At 46.1% G+C, this 20,916-nt stretch overlaps 1 protein-coding gene across 2 annotated transcripts in view; it reads right to left on the reverse strand.

Moving 5' to 3' along the window:
• MERTK (MER proto-oncogene, tyrosine kinase) overlaps positions 1-17,914 on the reverse strand; it is a 143,090-nt gene extending 125,176 nt beyond the window's left edge. The window contains exon 1 of one of the 2 annotated variants that reach the window (XM_011980519.1): positions 17,591-17,914. Coding sequence is in view for 1 of the 2 variants with exons in the window: in XM_011980517.1 (XP_011835907.1) it covers positions 17,591-17,657 (67 nt within the window). In the remaining variant the exon portion in view is untranslated. The remainder of the gene's footprint in view (positions 1-17,590) is intronic. The other variant, XM_011980517.1, reaches the window with a different exon arrangement.
• Between the last annotated feature and the right edge of the window lie 3,002 nt (positions 17,915-20,916).

Raw genomic sequence — 20,916 nt, forward strand, 5'->3', positions numbered from 1 at the left:
GCGGTGGCTCAAGCCTGTAATCCCAGCACTTTGGGAGGCCGAGACGGGCGGATCACAAGGTCAGGAGATCGAGACCATCCTGGCTAACACGGTGAAACCTCATCTCTACTAAAAATACAAGAAAATTAGCCAGGCGTGGTGGCGGGCGCCGGTAGTCCCGGCTACTCGAGAGGCTGAGGCAAGAGAATGGCGTGAACCCGGGGGAGGGAGCTTGCAGTGAGCTGAGATCGCACCACTGCACTCCAGCCTGGGGCACAGAGCAAGACTTCGTCTCAAAAAAAAAAAAAGAAAAAGAAAAAGAAAAAGTGTCAAGAAAAGAAAATTTTTTAAATACATTGAACTAAATGAAAATAAAAACACAACATGTCAAAATTTGTGGGATACAGGTAAAGCAGGGCTGGGGAAAATTTATAGTATTAAAAATCCATCATTTAAGTTTAGAACACAGGGAAAGAACAAAATAAACCCAAAACAAGCAGAGAGAAGAAAAAATAGATAAAAAAAGAAAATGAAAAAAAGCAATACAGAACCAATGAAACAACAAATTATTTGAAAAGAACAATAAAATTAACAAACCTCTAGCAAGACCAACAAAGAAAAAAATGAGAAGACAAATTGCTAATATCAGGACTAAAACAGAGGAAATCACTATAGACTCTGTAGACATCAAAAGGATAATAAGTGAATACTACAAATAACCACACACGAATTTGGTAGCATAGAGGAAGTGAATTAAATCTTCAAAAAACATAAACTATCACAACGTACCCCACATGAAATAGATAATTTGAACAGGGCCATAACTATTAAGGAAACTGAATTCATAATTTTTAAAACTACTGAAAAACATATCTCCAGGCCCAGATGGTTTCATTGGAGAACTATGCCAAATGCTTAAAGAAGAATTAACACCAATTCTATATAATCTTCAGAAATTAGAAGAGACGGTAGCACTTTCCAATATATTTTATGAAGCTAGTATTGCTCTGATACCAAAACCAGACAAAAACAATACAGAAAAAAACAGATCAACATTCTTCATGAACATAAATGCAAAAAAATTTTAACAAAATATCAACAAATAGAATTCACCAATATATAAAAATAATTATATACCACAATCAAGTAGAATTTATGCCATGGATAGAAAGTCAGATCAATATTTGAAAATCAGTCAATGTCAGCCAGGCGCGGTGGCTCAAGCCTGTAATCCCAGCACTTTGGGAGGCCGAGGAAGGCGGATCACGAGGTCAGGAAATCAAGACCACCCTGGCTAACACGGTGAAACCCTGTCTCTACTAAAAATACAAAAAAAAAAAAAAATTAGCCAGGCATGGTGGTGGCATGTGCCTGTAATCCCAGCTACTTGGGAGGCCCAAGAATCGCTTGAGCCCTGGAGGTGGAGGTGGCAGTGAGCTGAGATTGCGCCACTGTACTCCAACCTGGGTGACAGAGTGAGACTCCATCTCAACAATAAAAAAAGAAAAAAAAGAAAGTTCCAAGGAATCTATAAAAAAGTATCCTTGGAACAAATAAGTTATTTCATCAAGGTTGCAAGATACAAATTAATGTATTTCTACATATTAAGCAATAAACACATAGACATTGAAATTAAAAATACAATACCATTTACAATCACTCCAAATGGTGAAATACTTAGGTATAAATCTAACAAAGCACATACAGAACTCATCTGCTAAAAACAACAAAACACTGAATAAAGAAATACAAGAAGATATAAATAAATGGAGAGATATACTATGTTCATAGATTGGAAATCTCAACCTAGAAAAAACATCAATTCTCCCCAAATTGACATACAGATTGTAGTATAATTTCAAAGTATATATTTGGCCTTTGTCTTTGATTCCTGGCATAGAGGTCCTTTAAGCAATGTTACAAATCTATGTTCAATATCTTCTCCTGGGTAAAAAGTAAAGGACCCAGTACCTGTATCAACCCACATAGAAACTTTTTCACCTTTCACCAGCCCTTTTACCTAGACAATCTTCTCTAATCCTGTGAAGGATGTATCACTGGAATTGTCCCCAGTTCATGGGTGAGGACCCTGAGGTTCACAGGTGCTAAGTGACTTGCCCAGCTCTGCATGGCTAGGAAGGAATGAAGAGGGCTTCTCACAGCCACCCCCTACCCTAACCTTGCAATCCACATACAAGCTCCAGTTACTGAGCCCTGGGTTGCAGGTGGTTCTGAGGGTTGAACCGAGGGAAGGCTCCAGTGTGTGAGAGCCACGGGTGAGGATGGGGCACTGAATGGTAAGCCTGAGTGGGGAAGGGGCCAGTGGCATCAATCACTTCACAATCTAGTTGCAACCTGCCCTGAGGAGTATTCTCAAATCTGTTTAGAGTATTCTTGGGAAGAAATATCTTAGTCCAGATCTCCCATGGCAACAACCTGCCTATAAGATATGCAGGACTGGCAATATATAATGAGGCTGAAATTACATATAACCTACAACTCAGTATTTCCACTCCTAGAGATTCACATATGTCCACAGGGAGACATGTAAGAAGGTTAACGGCTCTCAACTTGGGTAGGGGTTTTGATACATATATTTATCAAAACTCATCGGACTCCACATTTTAAATCTGCACATTTAATTATGGCAAAGGAAACCTCACAATATAAAATAATAATGTTCATGGCAACGTTGTTTGTAATAGAAAAATTCAGGAAAATCTAAATGCCCATTAAGAGGCAATTGGGGCTGGGTGTGGTGGCTCACGCCTATAATCCCAGCACTTTGGGAGGCCGATGTGGGCAAATCATGAAGTCAGGAATTTGAGATCAGCGTGGCCAGCATGGTGAAACCCCATCTCTACTAAAAATACAAAAAAAAAATTAGCTGGGCTTGGTAGTGGGCACCCGTAATCCCAGCTACTTGGGAGGTTGAGGCAGGAGAATCACCTGAAGCCAGGAGGTGGAGGTTGCAGTGAGCTGAGATCGCGCCACTGCACTCCAGCTGGGGTGACAGCATGAGACTCTGTCATAAATAAATAAATAAATAAATAAGGCGACTGGAAGCCAGGTGCAGTGGCTCATGTCTGTAATCCCAACACTTTGGCAGGCCCAGGCAGGAGGACCACTTGCCCCCAGGAGTTAGAGACCAGCCTGGACAACATGGCAAAACCTCATCTCTACAAAAAAGTTAAAAAACAGTTGGGTGTGGTGGCATGCACCTGTAGTCCTAGCTACTCAAGAGGCTGAGGTGGGAGGATCACTTGAGCCCAGGAGTTTAGGCTCCAGTGAGCTATGATGGCACCACTACAACTCAGCCTGGGCTCCATTGAGCTATGATGGCACCACTGTGTTTCAGCCTGGACGGGAGCCAACTCAAAAAATTAAAAAAAAAAAAAAAAAAAAAAGGCTGGGCGCAGTGGCTCATGCTTGTAATCCCAGCACTTGGGAGGCTAAGACGGGCAGATCACTGGAGGTCAGGAGTTCAAAACCAGCCTGGCCAACATGGTGAAATCCCATCTTTACTAAAAATTGGAAAATTAGCCAGGCATGGTGGTGCGTACCTGTAATCCCAGCTACTCGGGAGGCTGAGGCAGGAGAATCAATTGAACCCAGGAGGCAGAGGTTGCAGTGAGCTGAGATAGCACCACCGCACACCAGCCTGGGCAACAGAGCAAGACTCTGTTTCAAAAAAAAAAAAAGAAAGAAAACAAAAAAACAAAAGGAGGAGACTGGACAAATAAAACTATGGTATATTCATATATTTGTCTATGAAGATAAATGAACAAGGGCTACACTTTTCAAGTCAGATGAATCTAGCAAACTTCACAAAGAGTGAAGAAGCAAGGCCGGGCGCGGTGGCTCACGCCTGTAATCCCAGCACTTTGGGAGGCTGAGGTGGGCAGATCACAAGGTCAAGAGATCGAGACCATTCTGGCCAACGTGGTGAAACCCTGCCTCTACTAAAAACACAAAAATTAGCTGGATGTGGTGGTGCGTGCCTGTAGTCCCAGCTACTCAGGAGGCAGAGGCAGGAGAATCACTTGAACCTGGGAGGTGGAGGTTGCAGTGAGCCAAGATCGTGCCACTGCACTCCAGCCTGGCAACAGAGCGAGACTCCATCTCAAAAAAAAAAAAAAAAAAAAAAAAAAAAAGCAAGCTGAAGAAGAAAGCGCACTATATGAAATTTTATAACATTTATGAGGTAAGCTGCTGCTAGTGTCCTGTCCAGCACCCATTTCCCCTTCTTTCCACAAAGAGGACCCAATTTCATTCAGGGTGGCAACTTCCCAGCTAGCACACTTCATTCGCCACTCTTCCTGGCAGCTTGGAGGAACCAGGGAAAGGTTAGCAGAAATCCACAGCATGGGGCCTCACATCAAGTTATCACCTTTTTAAAAAACTGCTTTAATCGGCCAGGCACGGTGGCTCACGCCTGTAATCCCAGCACTTTGGGAGGCCGAGGTGGGCAGATCACGAGGTCAGGAGATCGAGACCATCCTGGCTAACACAGTGAAATCCCGTCTATACTAAAAAAAAACAAAAAACAAAAAAAAATTAGCCACGGGTGGTGACGGGCACCTGTAGTCCCAGCCACTCGGGAGGCTGAGGCAGGAGAATGCTGTGAACCCGGGGGGCGGAGCTTGCAGTGAGCTGAGATGGCGCCACTGCACTCCAGCCTGGGCAACAGAGAAAGACTCCGTCTCAAAAATAAATAAATAAATAAATAAATAATTTTTAAAAACCTGCTTTAATCCACATAACTGTATATATCTATAGAGTACACAGTGATGTTGTGACACATACATAGTGATCAGATCAGAGTAATTAGCATATTCATCATCTCAAACGTCTATCATTTCTCTGTTTTGGGAATATTCAATATCCTCCTTCTAGCTATTCGAAATTATACACTATTGTTGGCTGGGCGCAATGGCTCACACCTGTAATCGCAGCACTATTTGGGAGGCTGAGGCAGGTGAATCACCTGAGGTCAGGAGTGCAAAACCAGCCTGACCAACATGGTGAAACTCCTTCTCTACTAAAAATACAAAAATTAGCTGGACACGGTGGCAGGTGCCTGTAATCCCAGCTACTTGGGAGGGTGAGGCAGGAGAATCACTTGAACCCAGGAAGTGGAGGTTGCAGTGAGCGGAGATGGCGCCATTTAGATCGCACCATTGCACTCCAGCCTGGGCAACAGAGCAATACTCCTTCTCAAAAACAAACAAACGAAAACTATATATTATTGTTATCTATAGTAATTCTACAGTGCTATAGAACACTAACCTTATCCCTCCTATCTTGCTGTAATTTTGAATTCTTTAACGAATCTATTCCTATCCTCCCCTTCCTCCTACCTTTTCTAGGCTCTAGTATCCTTTGTTCTACTTTTTCCTTCTACAAAAATCAACTGTTTTGTTTAGCTTCCACCTGTGAGTGAGGACATGTGGCGTTTAACTTTGTTCCTGGCTTGTTTTAATTAATCTAATGTCTTCTAGTTCCATCCATGTTGCCACCAAGGGCAGGATTTATTTTATGGCTAAATATTTAATAGTATTCCATTGTGTGTGTATGTGTGTTTGTGTGTGTGTCTATTTATACAAACACATATATATAGTTTTTTTTTTTTTTTTTTTAAGAGACAGGGTCTCAGTCTGTTGCCCAGGCTGCAGTGCAGTAAGGCAATCATAGCTCACTGCAGTCTCAAACTCCTGGGCTCAAAGAATCTTCCCGCTTCAGCCTGCTGAGCAGCTGTGACTACCAGCAAGCACCACCATGTCCAGCTATTTTTTTTATTTCTGGTAGAGACTAGGTCTCGCCATGTTGCCAAGGCTTATACCACATTTTCTTTATCCATTCATCCACGGATGGATACCTACACTGATTCCTTAGCTTGGCTATTATGGATAGTGCTGCAATAAACATGAGGGTGCAAAAGTCGCTTTGACATACTGATTTCCTTTCTTTTGGATGAATGACCAGTAAAGTGCAGTTGCAGGATCTATATGGTAGTTCTATCTGTAGTTTTTTGAGGAACCTCCATACCATTCTCCATAGCGTTCCTGGACCAAACCGAGGGTTGGGCTGCTTATTCTCATGGCCCAATAACGAGATGCAGATGGACTGGGAAAGAAGGGAGTTTATTTCTGTAACTGGGTACAGTGAGAAGGCCTGGAAAATACCCCCAGACCAACTCAAAATTATAAAGTTTTCTAGGGCTTATATACCTTCTAAGCTGTATGTCTACATGTAAGTGTGCATTCATTTAAAGACATAAGTGATTAACTTCTTCTAATCTATAACTAAGATCTGAGTGCTGAGGACCTTCTTCTGGAGCCTCAGTAAATGTACTTTAAGTAAATCCAGGTGCTGGGGTGATTACCCTTATTACCTTGTCTCCTGCTAAATTATGGAGGTTTGAGGAGTTCCTTCAGACCCCCAATAAACTTGTTTGTGGAGGTCTGGGGAGTTTCTTCAGATCCCCAATAAAACTTGTTGAATCCTAAAGGGGGCCTGTTAAGAATTCCTTCATTATCTTGTCATGATTCAAGGCCCAGGAAAGGCCTGGGCAAAACTTCCAGTGGGTTTTTATTACATTCCAGCCTTTGTATGGGGGCACTGGCTCTATTACTCAGTGCTGGAACAGTTGTTACAGAGGCCTGCGTTAGTGAGACCTGGCCTGCCACAATAGTGGTTGTGCTAGTTTAAATCCCCACCAGCAGTGTATGAGTTCCCTTTTCTCTGCACCTTTGCCAGCATTTGTTATTTTTTGCTTTTTTGACATAGCCATCCTAAATGCAATGAGATGAAACCTGGTTGTAATTTTGGTTTGCATTTCCCTGATGATTAGTGATGTGAAGCATTTTTTCATATATTTATCTGTTAGCCATTTGTATGTCTTCTTTTGAGAAATAGGTTTAGATCACTTGTTCATTTTTTAATCGGATGGCTTGTTTTTTGGTGCTGAGATGTTCCAGTCACCTTCTTGATAAAAAGGACAGACTCAGCTGGTATGAGACTTTTTGTCCTTTGCCCTTCTGCTTTTTTCTGCCCGGAAAGCAAATGAAATGCCCAGAAGCACAGCAGCCATTTAAGGAACAATGTGTTCTAAAAGCATACACTACAGATGTCAGAGCAAGGAGCCAGGTCATTGACTTTATCATGGAGCCACTGTCTAATCCCAACCTGGTTGCTGTCAGACGGCTTGTTGTATGAGAAAAATACTCCCCTTTTGGTTACACCACTGAAGTAAGATTTTCTGTTACATGCAATCAAATGTAAACCCCAAGTGATATGATGCAAAACAACACTATAGAGTGTTACCAACATAATCATGTCAATCATGGTCAAAGGATAAAGAGATGCATGGGAATTGAAACACCCAATGTGGGATAATGGTTTTCTCTGGGTGGGAGTGAGGGGATGACACTGGAGAGAGGAACGACCGGGGACTTCCACTATGGTGCTAATGCCAAGTAGTGAGTACAGGTGAGTTTTATTACCTGTTACATCCTTTTGCGTATTCTAAATATTGTATAATAAGGTGTGAGTATAAAGAGTAGGTGAGGCCGGGCGCGGTGGCTCACGCCTGTAATCCCAGCACTTTGGGAGGCCGAGGCGGGTGGATCACAAGGTCAGGAGATCGAGACCACAGTGAAACCCCGTTTCTACTAAAAGTACAAAAAAAATTAGCCGGGCGCGGTGGCGGGCGCCTGTAGTCCCAGCTACTCAGGAGGCTGAGACAGGAGAATGGCGTGAACCCAGGAGGTGGAGCTTGCAGTGAGCCGAGATCACGCCACTGCACTCCAACCTGGGCGACAGCGTGAGACTCCGTCTCAAAAAAAAAAAAAAAAAAAAAAAAAAAAGAGTAGGTGAGAGGAAAAAATGTAATGGTAAAAAGGGAAAGGCCTTACTATTTACTGGTTGGCCCACCTGATTAGCTGTATCTCCTTCCACCAACAGGTCCTAAAATCCTAAGGGCACTTAGCTTAATGAATCATCCAGCTCAACATTCTCACTTTGTCCAGGACTTGCTGCCTTCCTTCGATAAGCATAATTAGCTTATTCCTACCCTCAATGGCCAGGTTCTAATACATACCCCTCCTGGGATGGGGTAATAGGGAAAGGCTCCCCACCACTCCCCAAGAATCAGGCATCAGACATACTGCATCAGTGGAGTGTAATGAAAGAGGTGGCACAGAATGGCTTGGACATACACAAGGCAGGGCCACAGTCCCAAAGATTGAGTTCACAGGTCCTGGGAACCTGAGCTTCTACACTGTGGAAACACTTCTAGGTGGTTCTGAAGCATACCTCTTGTTGAGAACCCCTGTCATGAATCATTGTCCTTATCCTTATCTTCCCAGCCAGAATATTTAAGAGCGTTACATTCTACAGTTTATATCACAAAATTTTTTTTAAATTTCCAAATATAAAATGACATCATAATATCGAATGAATAAACTTTTGAAAATGACATCATTCTCTCTGATCCTGAATATTCTGCTGTTCCCCCTCGGGAGGATATGCCCCACTCCATCCAGTCCAGAAAAAGCTTAGTCCACCCCTCTGTCTCTCAGAACCCAAGAGCCCATGCTCCCAGAAGATTTAGCAGGAACAGGTCATATGCATTTGGGGAGATCCAATATTCTCAGAAATATTCCTCCATGTTTCCAGACTATTCTACTGCCCCAGATAGACTTGGAGAGGGTACTTCCTGGAGGAACAGACAGCCCAGGTGGCAGGGAATGGCAGCTGTCAACAGCAAAGAACCCACTAGCATCACTCTTTTTTTTTTTTTTTTCCCTTTGATACAGAGTTTTGCTGTTGTTGCCCAGGCTGGAGTACAGTGGCACAATCTTGGCTCATAGCAACCTCCGCCTCCTGGGTTCAAGTGATTCTCCTGCCTCAGTCCCCCAAGCTGCTGGGATTACAGGCATGTGCCACCACGCCCGGCTAATTCTTTGTTATTTAGTAGAGACAGGGTTTACCATGTTGGTCAGGCTGGTCTCAAACTCCTGACCTCAGGTGATCCACCCACCTCCACCTCCGAAAGTGCTGGGATTACAGGCATGAGCCACCGCGCCCGGCTACGTCACTCATTTTTAATGAAACTCTTCACGCAGTCTCCATCTCGATTTCTAGGCTGATGCCTAAGAATGCTCACACCCAGAGTCAGGCACAGGGCTGAGGGTCAAACTCAGGCTGAGACTCTGTGTCCCAAACTGCATGGGAGAAAGTATCCCTTCCCACCCTCTCCCCTTTAGATGGAATCAGTGTTCGGCCCCAAAGGGGCCCAGAATCATCTATCTGCTTTCTCATTTGACAAGTGAGGATGTGGAGTTTTAGAAGGAGGAGACACTGTACCCCAGCTGTCCCTGTAGGTTCCTATCAAAGCTGGGATGAGAACTTCCATCTTTCAACTCCCAAAGTGGTTATTTTTTAAACTAAGAGTGAATCTAAAAAGCTGCTTTTTTTTTTCTTTGCTCCAAAACTTTCAAAGAACATTGTTTTCATCACCAAATCTTCAAATCATGTGCCAGAATTGCAAAAAGGCTTAAAGGCTGGTTTCACTTCCTGTGTGGAGGCAGCCTGCCATTAATTGGAACAAGTGAAAAACTGGCCTCCAGGCACACACAACACTTGGGGAGTCCATGAATATTTATCACCTCACTGAGAATTCCCTAAGCAGCGCAGTGACAGAAAACAACTTTCAGTTAAGTTTGAGTCTCTGTTCTAATATTCTCCACTAAGACAGCCCGTTCTTACTTGTGAAAGTGATCATTTTCAAAACCATAATGAAGCCAATCTACTATTGGTAGCTCTAACAACAAGGCCCTAAGGCTTAAAATAACAAAACAATTCCTTCTCCAAAATAAACAAGGCTTTCCTTTGTGTCTCTAATGAGAGGCAAGACCACAGCTAAGGCAAGTTCTAAGATGTTTACTGTCCCTGAATGCTGAGATATCTAGATCCTCAAGGAAAAAGCAGATTACACAAAAAAAGGGATCTGTCAGAAAGCATTTGCGTAAGTGCCAACCTGAGATCTAAATCCGGAGGATGAACCCCTCCCGGAGTGACCTAGGGCAGAGCACTAACCCTGTGAGGATTGGATCTTGTTTTGAAGGAACCGACAGAAATACATGGAAGGCACAGAGTACAAAGAGAAACATGCAAGTGGAAAATATGCTGGCACAAAAATCCAGGCATTGAGCTTCTGAAATGAAATGGGGTTTCTCTAAGCACAAATATAAATGTTCTTAGCTTTTGGTGTAATTTTGTTCCAAACATAAAGCCAACATCTGTTCTCTCTCACTCCCTCTGCCCCTTCTCCCTGCCACCTCCAAGATGCATGGAAAATCCATTTACCATTGAGTGAAAGAAGCACTGATAGTTGAAGATCTAGGCAAGAAGGACGAAATAAAATGCTTTAAAATTGAGTGTAGGTTTCTGGCTGGGCACATTGGCTCACGCCTATAATCCCAGAACTTTGGGAAGCCAAGGCGGGCCAATCATCTGAAGTCAGGAGTTCAAGACCAACAAAGCCTACATCATGAAACGTTGTTTCCACCAAAAAATATGAAAATTAGCCGGCCGTGGTAATGGGCGCCTGTAATCCCAGCTACTTGGGAGGCTGAGGCACGAGAATCGCTTGAACCCAGGAACGGAGGCTGCAGTGAGCTGAGATCGCGCCACTGCACTCCAATCTGGGTGACAGAGTGAGCCTCCATGTCAAAAAAAAAAAAAAAAAAAAAAAGAACTGAGTGTAGGTTTCTCAATGAAATATTCAAGACGTAATCACCCTTTCTTCCTTTATCACTCTGAAACACCAGGACCTGAGGGGGTGACTTGGCCATAGCAGCCCAGGGTTTCACATGCAGGCCATGTCCCCAGATCCTGCTGCCTGACAGTGGCCCCGAGAGTGAAAATGTGACAGCTCCCACGAAGGGAGGGTTGTCCAGCTGCAGAGTCTCACAAAACTAGGGAAGATCTAGGCCCTCCCTTCCTGTGGTTAAGAATCTTTCACCCAGTTCAACAGCCATGGTTCAGACAGAGAAAACTAAGGCCTAGGAGGGAGGAAGTGCCAGGATGGCAGGTATTCTTAGTATCCTTGCTCTCCAAAAGGGGCCTGCTGATCCTAATGGAATTCTCTGCCCCTGCCAGGCTGCATTTTTAGCACTTCAGCTGGAGGCAGGAATGGGAGACATAGAATGAAAAGAGACGGAATTGGTTTAACTCTGGTCAAGGGTTAGCCAATGCCCAGAGTGCCAGAGGGAGAGTAATCAGGGTTCCCTCCAGGGCACCTGAGGGCTGGCTCACCCATATCATCAAGCAGGAAGCACCAGGAGCCAGGAGTGCACCTGGGGCTCACGGCCCTTTCCATTTCCTACATGACCACCCTGCGCACACATACTCACACCTGTACATGGAATCTACTCTAAGAACCAAAGCCTCATTTTCTCTATGTTGCAGCCAACTGACCTCATTGGGAACACCTAGCTCGATGTGGTAAGAAGGAAAAGAATTTTCTGAGCCGGGCGCGGTGGCTCATGCCTGTAATCCCAGCACTTTGAGAGGCCAAGGCGGGTGGATCACAAGGTCAGAAGTTCAAGACCAGCCTGCCCAACATAGTGAAACCCCGTCTCTACTAAAGATACAAAAATTAGCCGGATGTGGTGGTGGGCACCTGTAATCTCAGCTACTCAGGAAGCTGAGGCAGAGAACTGCTTGAACCCGGGAGGTGGAGGATGCAGTGAGCCGAGATTGCGCCACCTACACTCCAGCCTGTGTGACAGAGCAAGACTCTATCTCAAAAAACAAAACAAAACAAAACAAAAGAATTTTCTAGATGTTCACACGCAAAAACCCTAAAACAAAACAAATACCAAAAAAAAAAAAAAAAAAAAAAAAAAAAAAAAAAAAAAAGAAGAAAGAAACTACACTCACTTTGGAAAAGAGTTATGTGGGAAAAGTTGAACAGGAACTGAACTTCATTTTTATACCTTCCTGAGAGGCACATGACAGGAAGCTATTCCTGTACTATGTCAAGTCTGAACTCCATAAGGGAAGGTATGGGGGCAGGGGGAGGAGGGGAGTGGCAGTCAGGGCGGGCCCTGCTTCTTTGGAGAACTGCTTGGTCCTGGGTGGGTTTTGCTCAAACTACTAGTAAACAAAACCCTAGAGAGCTGCAGCAAAGGACTTGGGCACTCTAGGGCGACACCCCAGGGCCCCTTCACCGAAGCATTCTGAACAATGGAGGGTGGACCATTCAGGAAACGCTTCAGTAAGAAAAGAACCCTCCTCCCAACACCTTTTGTCTAGGAAAAACATTTCCCCCAAACTTGAGTTCAGAAGAATGGAGGAGAGCCATTGGTAAGAATGGCAAGTATATTTTAAGCACGTATCACCTGCCATTAGCTCATTACGTCCTCCTAACTATTCTATGCAACAGAGCCTCCCACTGTACCCAAAAAGGAAGAGAGGTCCTGAAAGTTAACCACCACCCCCAAAGCCCCAGAGGCCAGTCCCGATTAACACTTTCATTCCCGTCCCCAGAGGCATAGTGTGCTTCACATAGTGTGAGCCCCCTTTCAGTTTTTCTAATAATTAACCTCCTGCTGAGACACATACCAGTTCAAAGCCATATGCTTTGGGTTAAGATTAAACTAATGACAAGGGCCAAAGTCAAGGCACCAAGGGCTACCTGCCCCTGAGCAAGGAGTTGTTAGAACTGTGTTTAACATGAAAAATTACCTTCTGACATTTTTTTTTCTAGTTGGAAAAGTTAGGACAATATAAAATATGTCTGGGGTTAACACAATCCAAAAATCTCTCTTGTTTTAATTGACTAGCTCCTCCAGTAATGAAATCACCTTGGCATCACAGCAAAATAAAAGATTGTTTTCTATTAACCAAGCCCCAAATGTGAGGGCATGGGAGCTCCAGCCATTCTGTCTCTGGAAAAGCCAGTAGGAAAAGAGAAGGGTGAGGAGCACCTGGCAAGACATGCAGGGGCTTGGTTCTTTCATGCTGTGCTCTGATACTCACTGAGCACCCTATGAGCTCCATGCAGTGTTAGCAGTGAACAAGACAGCAGCCCTGCCACCAGGAGCTTACCCTGTAGTGGGGGGACAGTGGAGGAAAACGAGCAAACAAAAAGGTAAGGCTGGGTGCAGTGGCTCACGCCTGTAATCTCAGCACTTTGGGAGGCCGAGGTAGGCAGATCAGCTGAGGTCGGGAGTTCGAGACCAGCCTGACCAACACGGTGAAACCCTGTCTCTACTAAAAATACAAAAATTAGCCAGCTGTGGTGGCAGGTGCCTGTAGTCCCAGCTACTAGGGAGGCTGAGGCAGGAGAATCACTTGAACCTGGGAGGCGGAGGTTGCAGTGAGCGGAGAATGTGCCATTGTATTTCAGCCTGGGTGACAGAGCAAGACTCTGGAAAGAAAAGAAAAGAAAAGAAAAGAAAAGAAAAGAAAAGAATAGAAAAGGAAAGAAAAGAAAAGACAAAGGAAAGGACGGAAGGAAGGAAGGAAGGAAGGAAGGAAGGAAGGAAGGAAGGAAGGAAGGAAGGAAAGAAGGCAAGCAAGCAGGGAGGGAGGGAGGGACTGATCAGGTTGAGAAGCATTATCAGGAAATTAAATTTAAGGGATAGTGGGCTGTATGCATATGACACTTTGGCAGGTGGTGGTTATTGGGGAAGGCCTCTCAAGGAGAACCTCTGAACTGAAACCCAAACAAAGGATGAGAAGAAGCCAGCATGCTGAGATCTTGGGGAAAAGGTTCCAGCCAGAGGGAACAGTCACTTGCAAAGGCTGCTGAGGCCCTAGAAAGAAGACACAGGTGGCTGGAGTAGTGGGAACAAGTGGGAAGTGAATGGAAATGGGTCAAAGAGGTTCGCTGTGAGTCTCTGCAAATTCTAGTAGGGAGCAGGAAGCCACTGGAAGATTTTCAAGTGGAAAACACAATCAGATTCATTTCCAAAATCTCGTTCTGGCCATTACATGGAAAGCGGCTGTTTCACATGTGTGTTCAAGGTCCCAGCTCAGTTTTTCTACCCGGCAGCATGTTCCCAATTCACAGGCATAAAAAGATTGAACCTCTTCTTGACTGATGCTGACTAGTAACTCACTGGCCCTTCTCCTACAATTATCTGGAAATTCTTTCAAAAATTAAGATTTAAAAATATAATTATTGGCTGGGCGTGGTGGCTCATACTTGTAATCCCAGCACTTTGGGAGGCCAAGGCGGGCAGATCACCTGAGGTTGGGAGTTCGAGACCAACCTAACCAACATGGAGAAACCCTATCTCTACTAAAAATGCAAAATTAGCCGGGCATGGTGGCGCATGCCTGTAATCCCATACACTCGGGAGGCTGAGGCAGGAGAATTGCTTGAACCCGGGAGGTGGGAAGTTGCGGTGAGCCGAGATTGCGCCATTCATTGCACTCTAGCCTGGACAGCAAGAGCGAAACTCCGTCTCAAAAACAAAACAAAAAAAATTACTGTTAATTTTTTAAAAATTGTATTCAGCTGTGCATGGTGGCTCATGTCTATAATCCCCACATGTTGAGAGGCTAAGGTGGGAAGATTGCTCGAGCCCAGGAGTTCAAGACCAGCCTGGGCAACATAGTGAGACCCTGTCTCTACAAAAAATAAAAAATTAGCCAGGCATGGTGATATGTGCCTGTGGTCATAGCTATTTGGGAGGCTGAGGTGGGAGGATCACTTGAGCCCAGGAGGTTGAGGTTACAGTGAGCAGTGATCATGCCACAGGACTCAAGCCTGGGTGGCAGAATGAGACCCTGCCAAAAAAAGAAAGAAAAGAAAAGAAAAGTATTCCACTTAGCACTTTAATGGGTCAGAATAATTTTCTAAAAAGTATTCATTTTTAAAATATGCACCATGTACTTTCAAAAAGCATTTGAAGCCTTTGTAATAAAGCCCATAAGCAACAGAACAACTTAAAAGTTCCCTCTGGGAAGATGTTTACAATATACTGGAATACATATTACAATATCAGTTTGGAAGGAAATATTAACATTAAAGAATCTCAAAAGCCTAATTTACTCTAAGGGTTGAGTTTAGCTGCACACATAGCCTCATCATGAGCTAAGTCCTCATAATGCGTTCATTTTTATCCACATCTATATTTATCTTACTCCATCCTCTCCCTGGCCCTTCAGATAGCCACCGCTTGCCTCATTTTGCTGCTCAATGGCACCCCCATCAGAGACTGAGCAGAAAGGAAAGACTGGAAAGTCTCAAAATGCTCCTGGTTTGGCAGTTCCAGTTTTATGTGTGCATGTCTTTGTCAGATGTGTGGTGTGTATGTGTGTTGGGGGGCAGAGGGGAATTCCTGGGTTAAAGTGATGCTTAAATTTTATTTATCCATTCCTCTATGCTTCTACAGTGTAGAATCTACACACACATTCTCATTATCTCTTTCTCTCTCTCTGTCTCTCCTGTGTGGTCAGCAAAGCACTCAGACCCACAATGTGTAATAGGAAAATCTTAAAATTAGATGAAGAGTCTAATTTCCATTTTTAATTTCTTCATACAGCACTCCTTTGTGCTGTACTTCTGCCAGTGAGAATCCCATTCTTTAAGCTTTTCACAAGGTGAGACGTAAAACTGTCAGACATCTCACAGGTAAAGTTCAAAACAAAAAGCAAAAAGTGCAAGAAGAACAATTAGTGAAACTTTTCATTCTTCCAGTTGGGTGGATTTTAAAAGGCCTTTTTATGATTGTCTGATTAAAGTTGATTGTCAGCTACAAACATTTTTTATTACAGCCTTTTAAAAATTTAGGAAAACAAAAGCACTCCAATCTTTAAGTATTTAACACAAAACTGTCGTTCCCATTACTTTCTCCATAGTTCTCACCACATTCACTACCTCCAAGACTATTCACGGCCAGCCCTCACTAGTAGCAACATACAAGAGATTTGCAGCAGATTATGAAAAATGAGTCTGGAAGAAATGCTGAGGAATTTTTGAAGGTTTGGGGGGTGGGGAGGCTGTGGAGAACAGGACTGCTTTCGTTCTTTGCTTGGTTTTTGGCTCTTAAAGTTTGTTTCAAATTGCTATGTTGCCCCAAATTATAAATTGCTTATGTAATTTAACGTGGAAAAAGGGGTGCGTTGTTTAAGAATTTTTCATTTGAGTAAATGAGCTTTCAAAGGTAAATCTCAAAGGAAACACTTTTAAGTAACTTACTTGACTATAAATTAAGCTTTCCAGGTATTCCTAAAAAACATCTTTGACTATAATAGGTGAAGGCTAGTCAAATGCATTCACGACCAAAAGAGAGAAAATCTGCATTCTGAATGGAAATAGAAATCTTTTAGCTAAGAGTAAATACTTGGAATGTGTTTATTTAGCATTTTCCCCCTTTCTTTCTCTTTCGGGTAAAGCCTGGTAAGTTTATTCCAGCTTCCTCAAGAAGTGCATCAGCGATCAAACTTGAAATCTGTTCATCACTCACTCCCCAAATAAGCTGTTCATGCAGAATGAAACCGGCCTTCCTTGCCTCCACGTATCCATCCAGCATCTTGTATTAAAATGCCTGGAACAAACTGGGCGCGGTGGCTCAGGACTGTAATCCCAGAACTTTGGGAGGCTGAGGCGGGCAGATCACGAGGTCATGAGATCGAGACGATCCTGGCCAACATGGTGAAACCCGGTCTCTACCAAAAATACAAAAATTAGCCGGGCGTGGTAGCGCGCGTCTGTAGTCCCAGCTACTCGGGAGGCTGAGGCAGGAGAATCGCTTGAACCCGGGAGGCGGAGATTGCAGTGAGCCGAGATCGCGCCACTGCACTCCAGCCTGGCGACAGAGCGAGACTCGGTCTCAGAAAAAAAAAAAAAAAAAAAGCCTGTAACAACACTTGGCTGCGTCCAGATAAACGTAAACGCTGTCGAGCACCGTAAGTTCTGTTCTGCCATAACAGGAGTGAAAAGAACGCTCCCCTTTTCCAGGTCCCCACACTCCCTGGGTGCCTCTACAAAGGGATGCTAATAATGTCCGTAAGGGCCCAGTGGGAGCAGCCAGGACTGCCGTCCCTCCCTGGCCGGACGCTCGGCCTCAGTCTATCGCGGCTCCCGGACTGCAGCTCCGACTCCCGCAGCCCGTTCGTTCGCCCCACGCCGGTCCCTCGGGAGACCGGATCTGTGGCCCCCGGAACTCCCGCCAGATCGGGGCTCCACCATGCAACTCTGTCTAGTGGAAAGTTCTCGTCGCATTCCAGACCAGACCTGCTACCTACGTTCCACTCGTAGGAACTTTGGGACTTGCAGCGCGCCCAGCGGAGCTCGATTTCCTCCTCGGAGGTGAAGAGGGAAGGCTGCAGCCCCGACCCCGACCCGGCTTCACCACGACGCGCACCCACAAGCAGGGCTGGGTGCCCTCGGGACGCTTGAGGGGCCGCGGTCAGTGGACGGAAGGCTCGCCTGCGCCCCCTTCTCTGGCACCGCAGTGGGTGGAGGGTGTTTGCAAACTTGTCCAGCAGCCAGGCGCGCCCCTGTGGACGCGCTCACTCCCCTGAGCCCCCTGCTTCGTCCTGGGAGCCCCCACCCCCTCGCCTGGCCCCCAGCCGGCGCACTCACCTCTACTCCAGACCGCGGGGAGGAAGAGGCCCAGCAGCAGCGGCAGCGGCAGCGGGGCCGGCCCCATCCCGCGGCTGCGGATCTGTAATTTCTCTCCGGACGGACGGACAGATGGACGTCCCGAACCTGCCCTGTCGCCGGCTAAGCGCGCCAGCGAAGCTCCCTGTCCAGGCGGCCCCGGCAGCGAGTGCAGAGTGGTGGAGCCCAGCGGCCGGCGGGTGGTGCCGAGGGCTGGAAGGGGCGGGCCGGGGGCCGAGCCGAGGCCGACCAGGGCTAGAGGAGAGGGGCGGGCAGGGGGGCGAGTCCCGGCGGGCCCCGCAGGTTGGAGTGGGAGGGGGCGGGAGGACGAGGGGGAGGAGTGGCGTAAAGGGGAAAGGGAGGGGGTTGGAGAGGAGGGGCGGGCCGAAGGCCACCGTGGGGCGCACGGCGGGGAGCTGGGAGGAGAGGAAGGGGAGGGGGCTGAGAGACCAGGAGGGAGCTGGAGAGAGAAGTGAAGGGGAGGGGCGGGCTGGAGGTCCAGAGGAGACGGCTCTGGCCGCTGCGCGGGTCCGGAGCCCCACACCTGTGGGTGGGAGATAGGGAAGGACAGAAGGTGGGAGAGGAGTGGAGGATGCCCGAGGCAGCCCCCAGACCCAAGAGGAGGGTCCAGAGGCGCCCCCGCATTCCAGGCTTGGCTGACACAGAAAACCCTGGCAGCGCCGCTCCCAGAGGCCAAGGCCACGGCGGCAGCGCTCCCTGCCGAGCGCTCCTCCACATCCATTCCGCTCGCCGCCGAGCACCTCCTGGGTACCTGGCCCGAGGTGCGCTACACGGCCCTGGCGTCGAGGAGCGCACCGCCCCTGGGGGAGGGGTTCCTGGGGAAGGACGCTTTGCTGTGGCTCCTTGACGAGCCAGAGAGAGGTGACACTCAAGGAGGGAGATGAAAGTGAATGACAAAGTGCAGAGCAGGAGTTGGGAGAGGGGAAACCACAGCACGTTACTCTCATGGACCTCCACAAGGTGTGCAGGGTCCAAGAGGCAGTAGCAGAGAGTGAATCGTAAGAGAAATGTAACTACTTATACTAATAATGGCAACAGTAACTTAATTTATATACATAGTTTCTTAAAGGTAACACTTTTAGAATGAATGTATTTTAAGGTGGTCCCTTTAACAACGTAACATGAGCCTAATCATGTTGCTCTGCTCAAATCACCCCAAACCTATCAGTGGTTCCTGCTGTCTCTCCGCATAAGCCAAGGTTCTGCAGTGATCTCCGAGGTTGTATGTGACCTAGTCCCCTTTCCTCTTTGGCCTCACCTCCTTACGCCTCTTCCATTTACTTTGGTCTCTTGTCAAGCAGTCCCTTGACCCCTACACTGGCTAGACAATTCCCGTAGATTTGGCTACGGGAAGGAGACAAGCAGCCCAGATGGATTTAGACAGGTTATTACTTACACCGACAGCAAAAGCAAAATCAGTGTTGTGTCAGCTCCATGCATCTTTAGGCCCACAGGATAACACCAAACTGGAAGGGCGATTGTTATCCTATGGGTCTACATGATTTAAAAAAAAAAAAAAAGACAACATGAGCCCTGCCACTGAGTAGCCAAGTCTAAACTACACCAAGCAGTTTTATAGACTTCACAGGAGCCTGGTGCTGTATGCTTGGAGGGAAGGGGGCTGGGAGGTGGAGGGAGGGATATGGAAAGTCCTACAGTCAATTGAAACATTGGAGAAGGAAGAGAAATGGCCTTGCAGCAGTATCCCGCAAGGTAGGGATAGGAAACTGCCTCCCAGTGGCTCCTCACCAGGCTTACCTATCCCTGCTTTAGGGGAAATCGCAGGGCAGTCCCACAAGACTTGGCTCACACCATACTTGCCTACATGGCCTCCAGAGATGTGCAAGATTGCCAGGGGCACCTCAGCAGAGCTGTTCTCCTGCAATTTCCTTGCTATTGCTCACATATACCAAGCACTCCTCCACCGAAAGGTTTTGCACTGGCTGTTCCCTCTGCCTGAAATGCTCTTCCCCCAGACACACAGCTTCCCAGTTGACTCTCTTCCAAGTCAGCTCAAATCTTACTTTCTTGTTGAGGCCTGCCTTGTACAATATTCTTCAGCTATCTACCGGTGTTTGACATACCACCCCAAACATAGTGGGTGTAAAATGTCAGCCATTTTATTAGATTCCTGGATTCTGTGGATCGGAGGTTTGGACAGAGCACAGGGGAAATAGCTTGTCTTTGCTCCTCCATATCTGCCTGGGACCTTAGGCTCAAATAGTGGGGATTAGAATCATGTAAAGCAAATTACAGCCTGCAGACCTATGGCTTCTTTTTGCAAATAAATGTTATCAGAACACAGTCATTGTGACAGAGATTATGTGGCCCACAAAGCTGTGCAGTATGACCCTTTAGATAAAAAGTTGGCTAACCCCGATCTCAAGGCTTGTTCACTCACATAGCTGCCATCTGCACTGGGATGACTTGGGCACTAGGGCTGCAGACTAACTGGAGCACCTAAAGGAGGCTTCTCCATGGTGGCCTTGGAGTAGCTGGAAGTCTTGCATGGCAGCTCAGGGCTCCAAGAGCAAGCATTCCAGTAAACAAAGAGGAAGCTTCATGGCCTTTTAGGTCCTAGCCTCCGAGGTCACATAACTCCACCCTACTCTCTTGATGGAAGCAGTCACAACCCCAGCCTCATGGGGAGCAGCCGCAGAGGTTCAAGCCCAACCTCTTGAAGAAGAAGCGTCAAAGAAGTTGCAGTTATGCTTTTAAAAATCCACAAATGCCAAAACTTAGCTAAACTGTGGGATGTCTGCTCTGCAATGTTAATTTTGTACTTGGTGTGCATCCAAATGATACTGCAATTTAATGTCCTAATTATTCAAGTGATCAGACTATGTGTAGGGAAATATGAGCAACAGACAAACAAAGAAACAAAAAACAACCCGGACCCCATATTACTTAACTATTTCCAAGGCTGTTGTGCAACTTCAACAAGAAGACACTTACCTGGAACCCATTCTCCAATGCCCACTGTGTCTCCTGTGTCAGCTAAGACTCTGTGTCACAAGTAGGAGCCCCTACTGTTTAATACCTAGGAAAAAGAGAGAATGTTAAAGGCCTGCAGCTGTGTTCATCCAAGGGCTAGGGAAGATTACCCCCACTGATTCAAGTGTGAAAGAGCTGTAGCCAAGGTAAAGTGGCATTGTGGTCACAATCTATGTGTCAAACATGTTCAACATATCAGTGACAGGACTTGAGGCTTCCAAATGAAGGTCCCATAGGGGCGTGCCAGGCCACACACAAATGAAATGTGTGAAGATGTAGTCCTCAATGACCCT

Source organism: Mandrillus leucophaeus, unplaced genomic scaffold (genome assembly GCF_000951045.1).
Source record: "Mandrillus leucophaeus isolate KB7577 unplaced genomic scaffold, Mleu.le_1.0 Scaffold214, whole genome shotgun sequence".
In the NCBI taxonomy this organism is placed as follows: Eukaryota; Metazoa; Chordata; class Mammalia; order Primates; family Cercopithecidae; genus Mandrillus; species Mandrillus leucophaeus.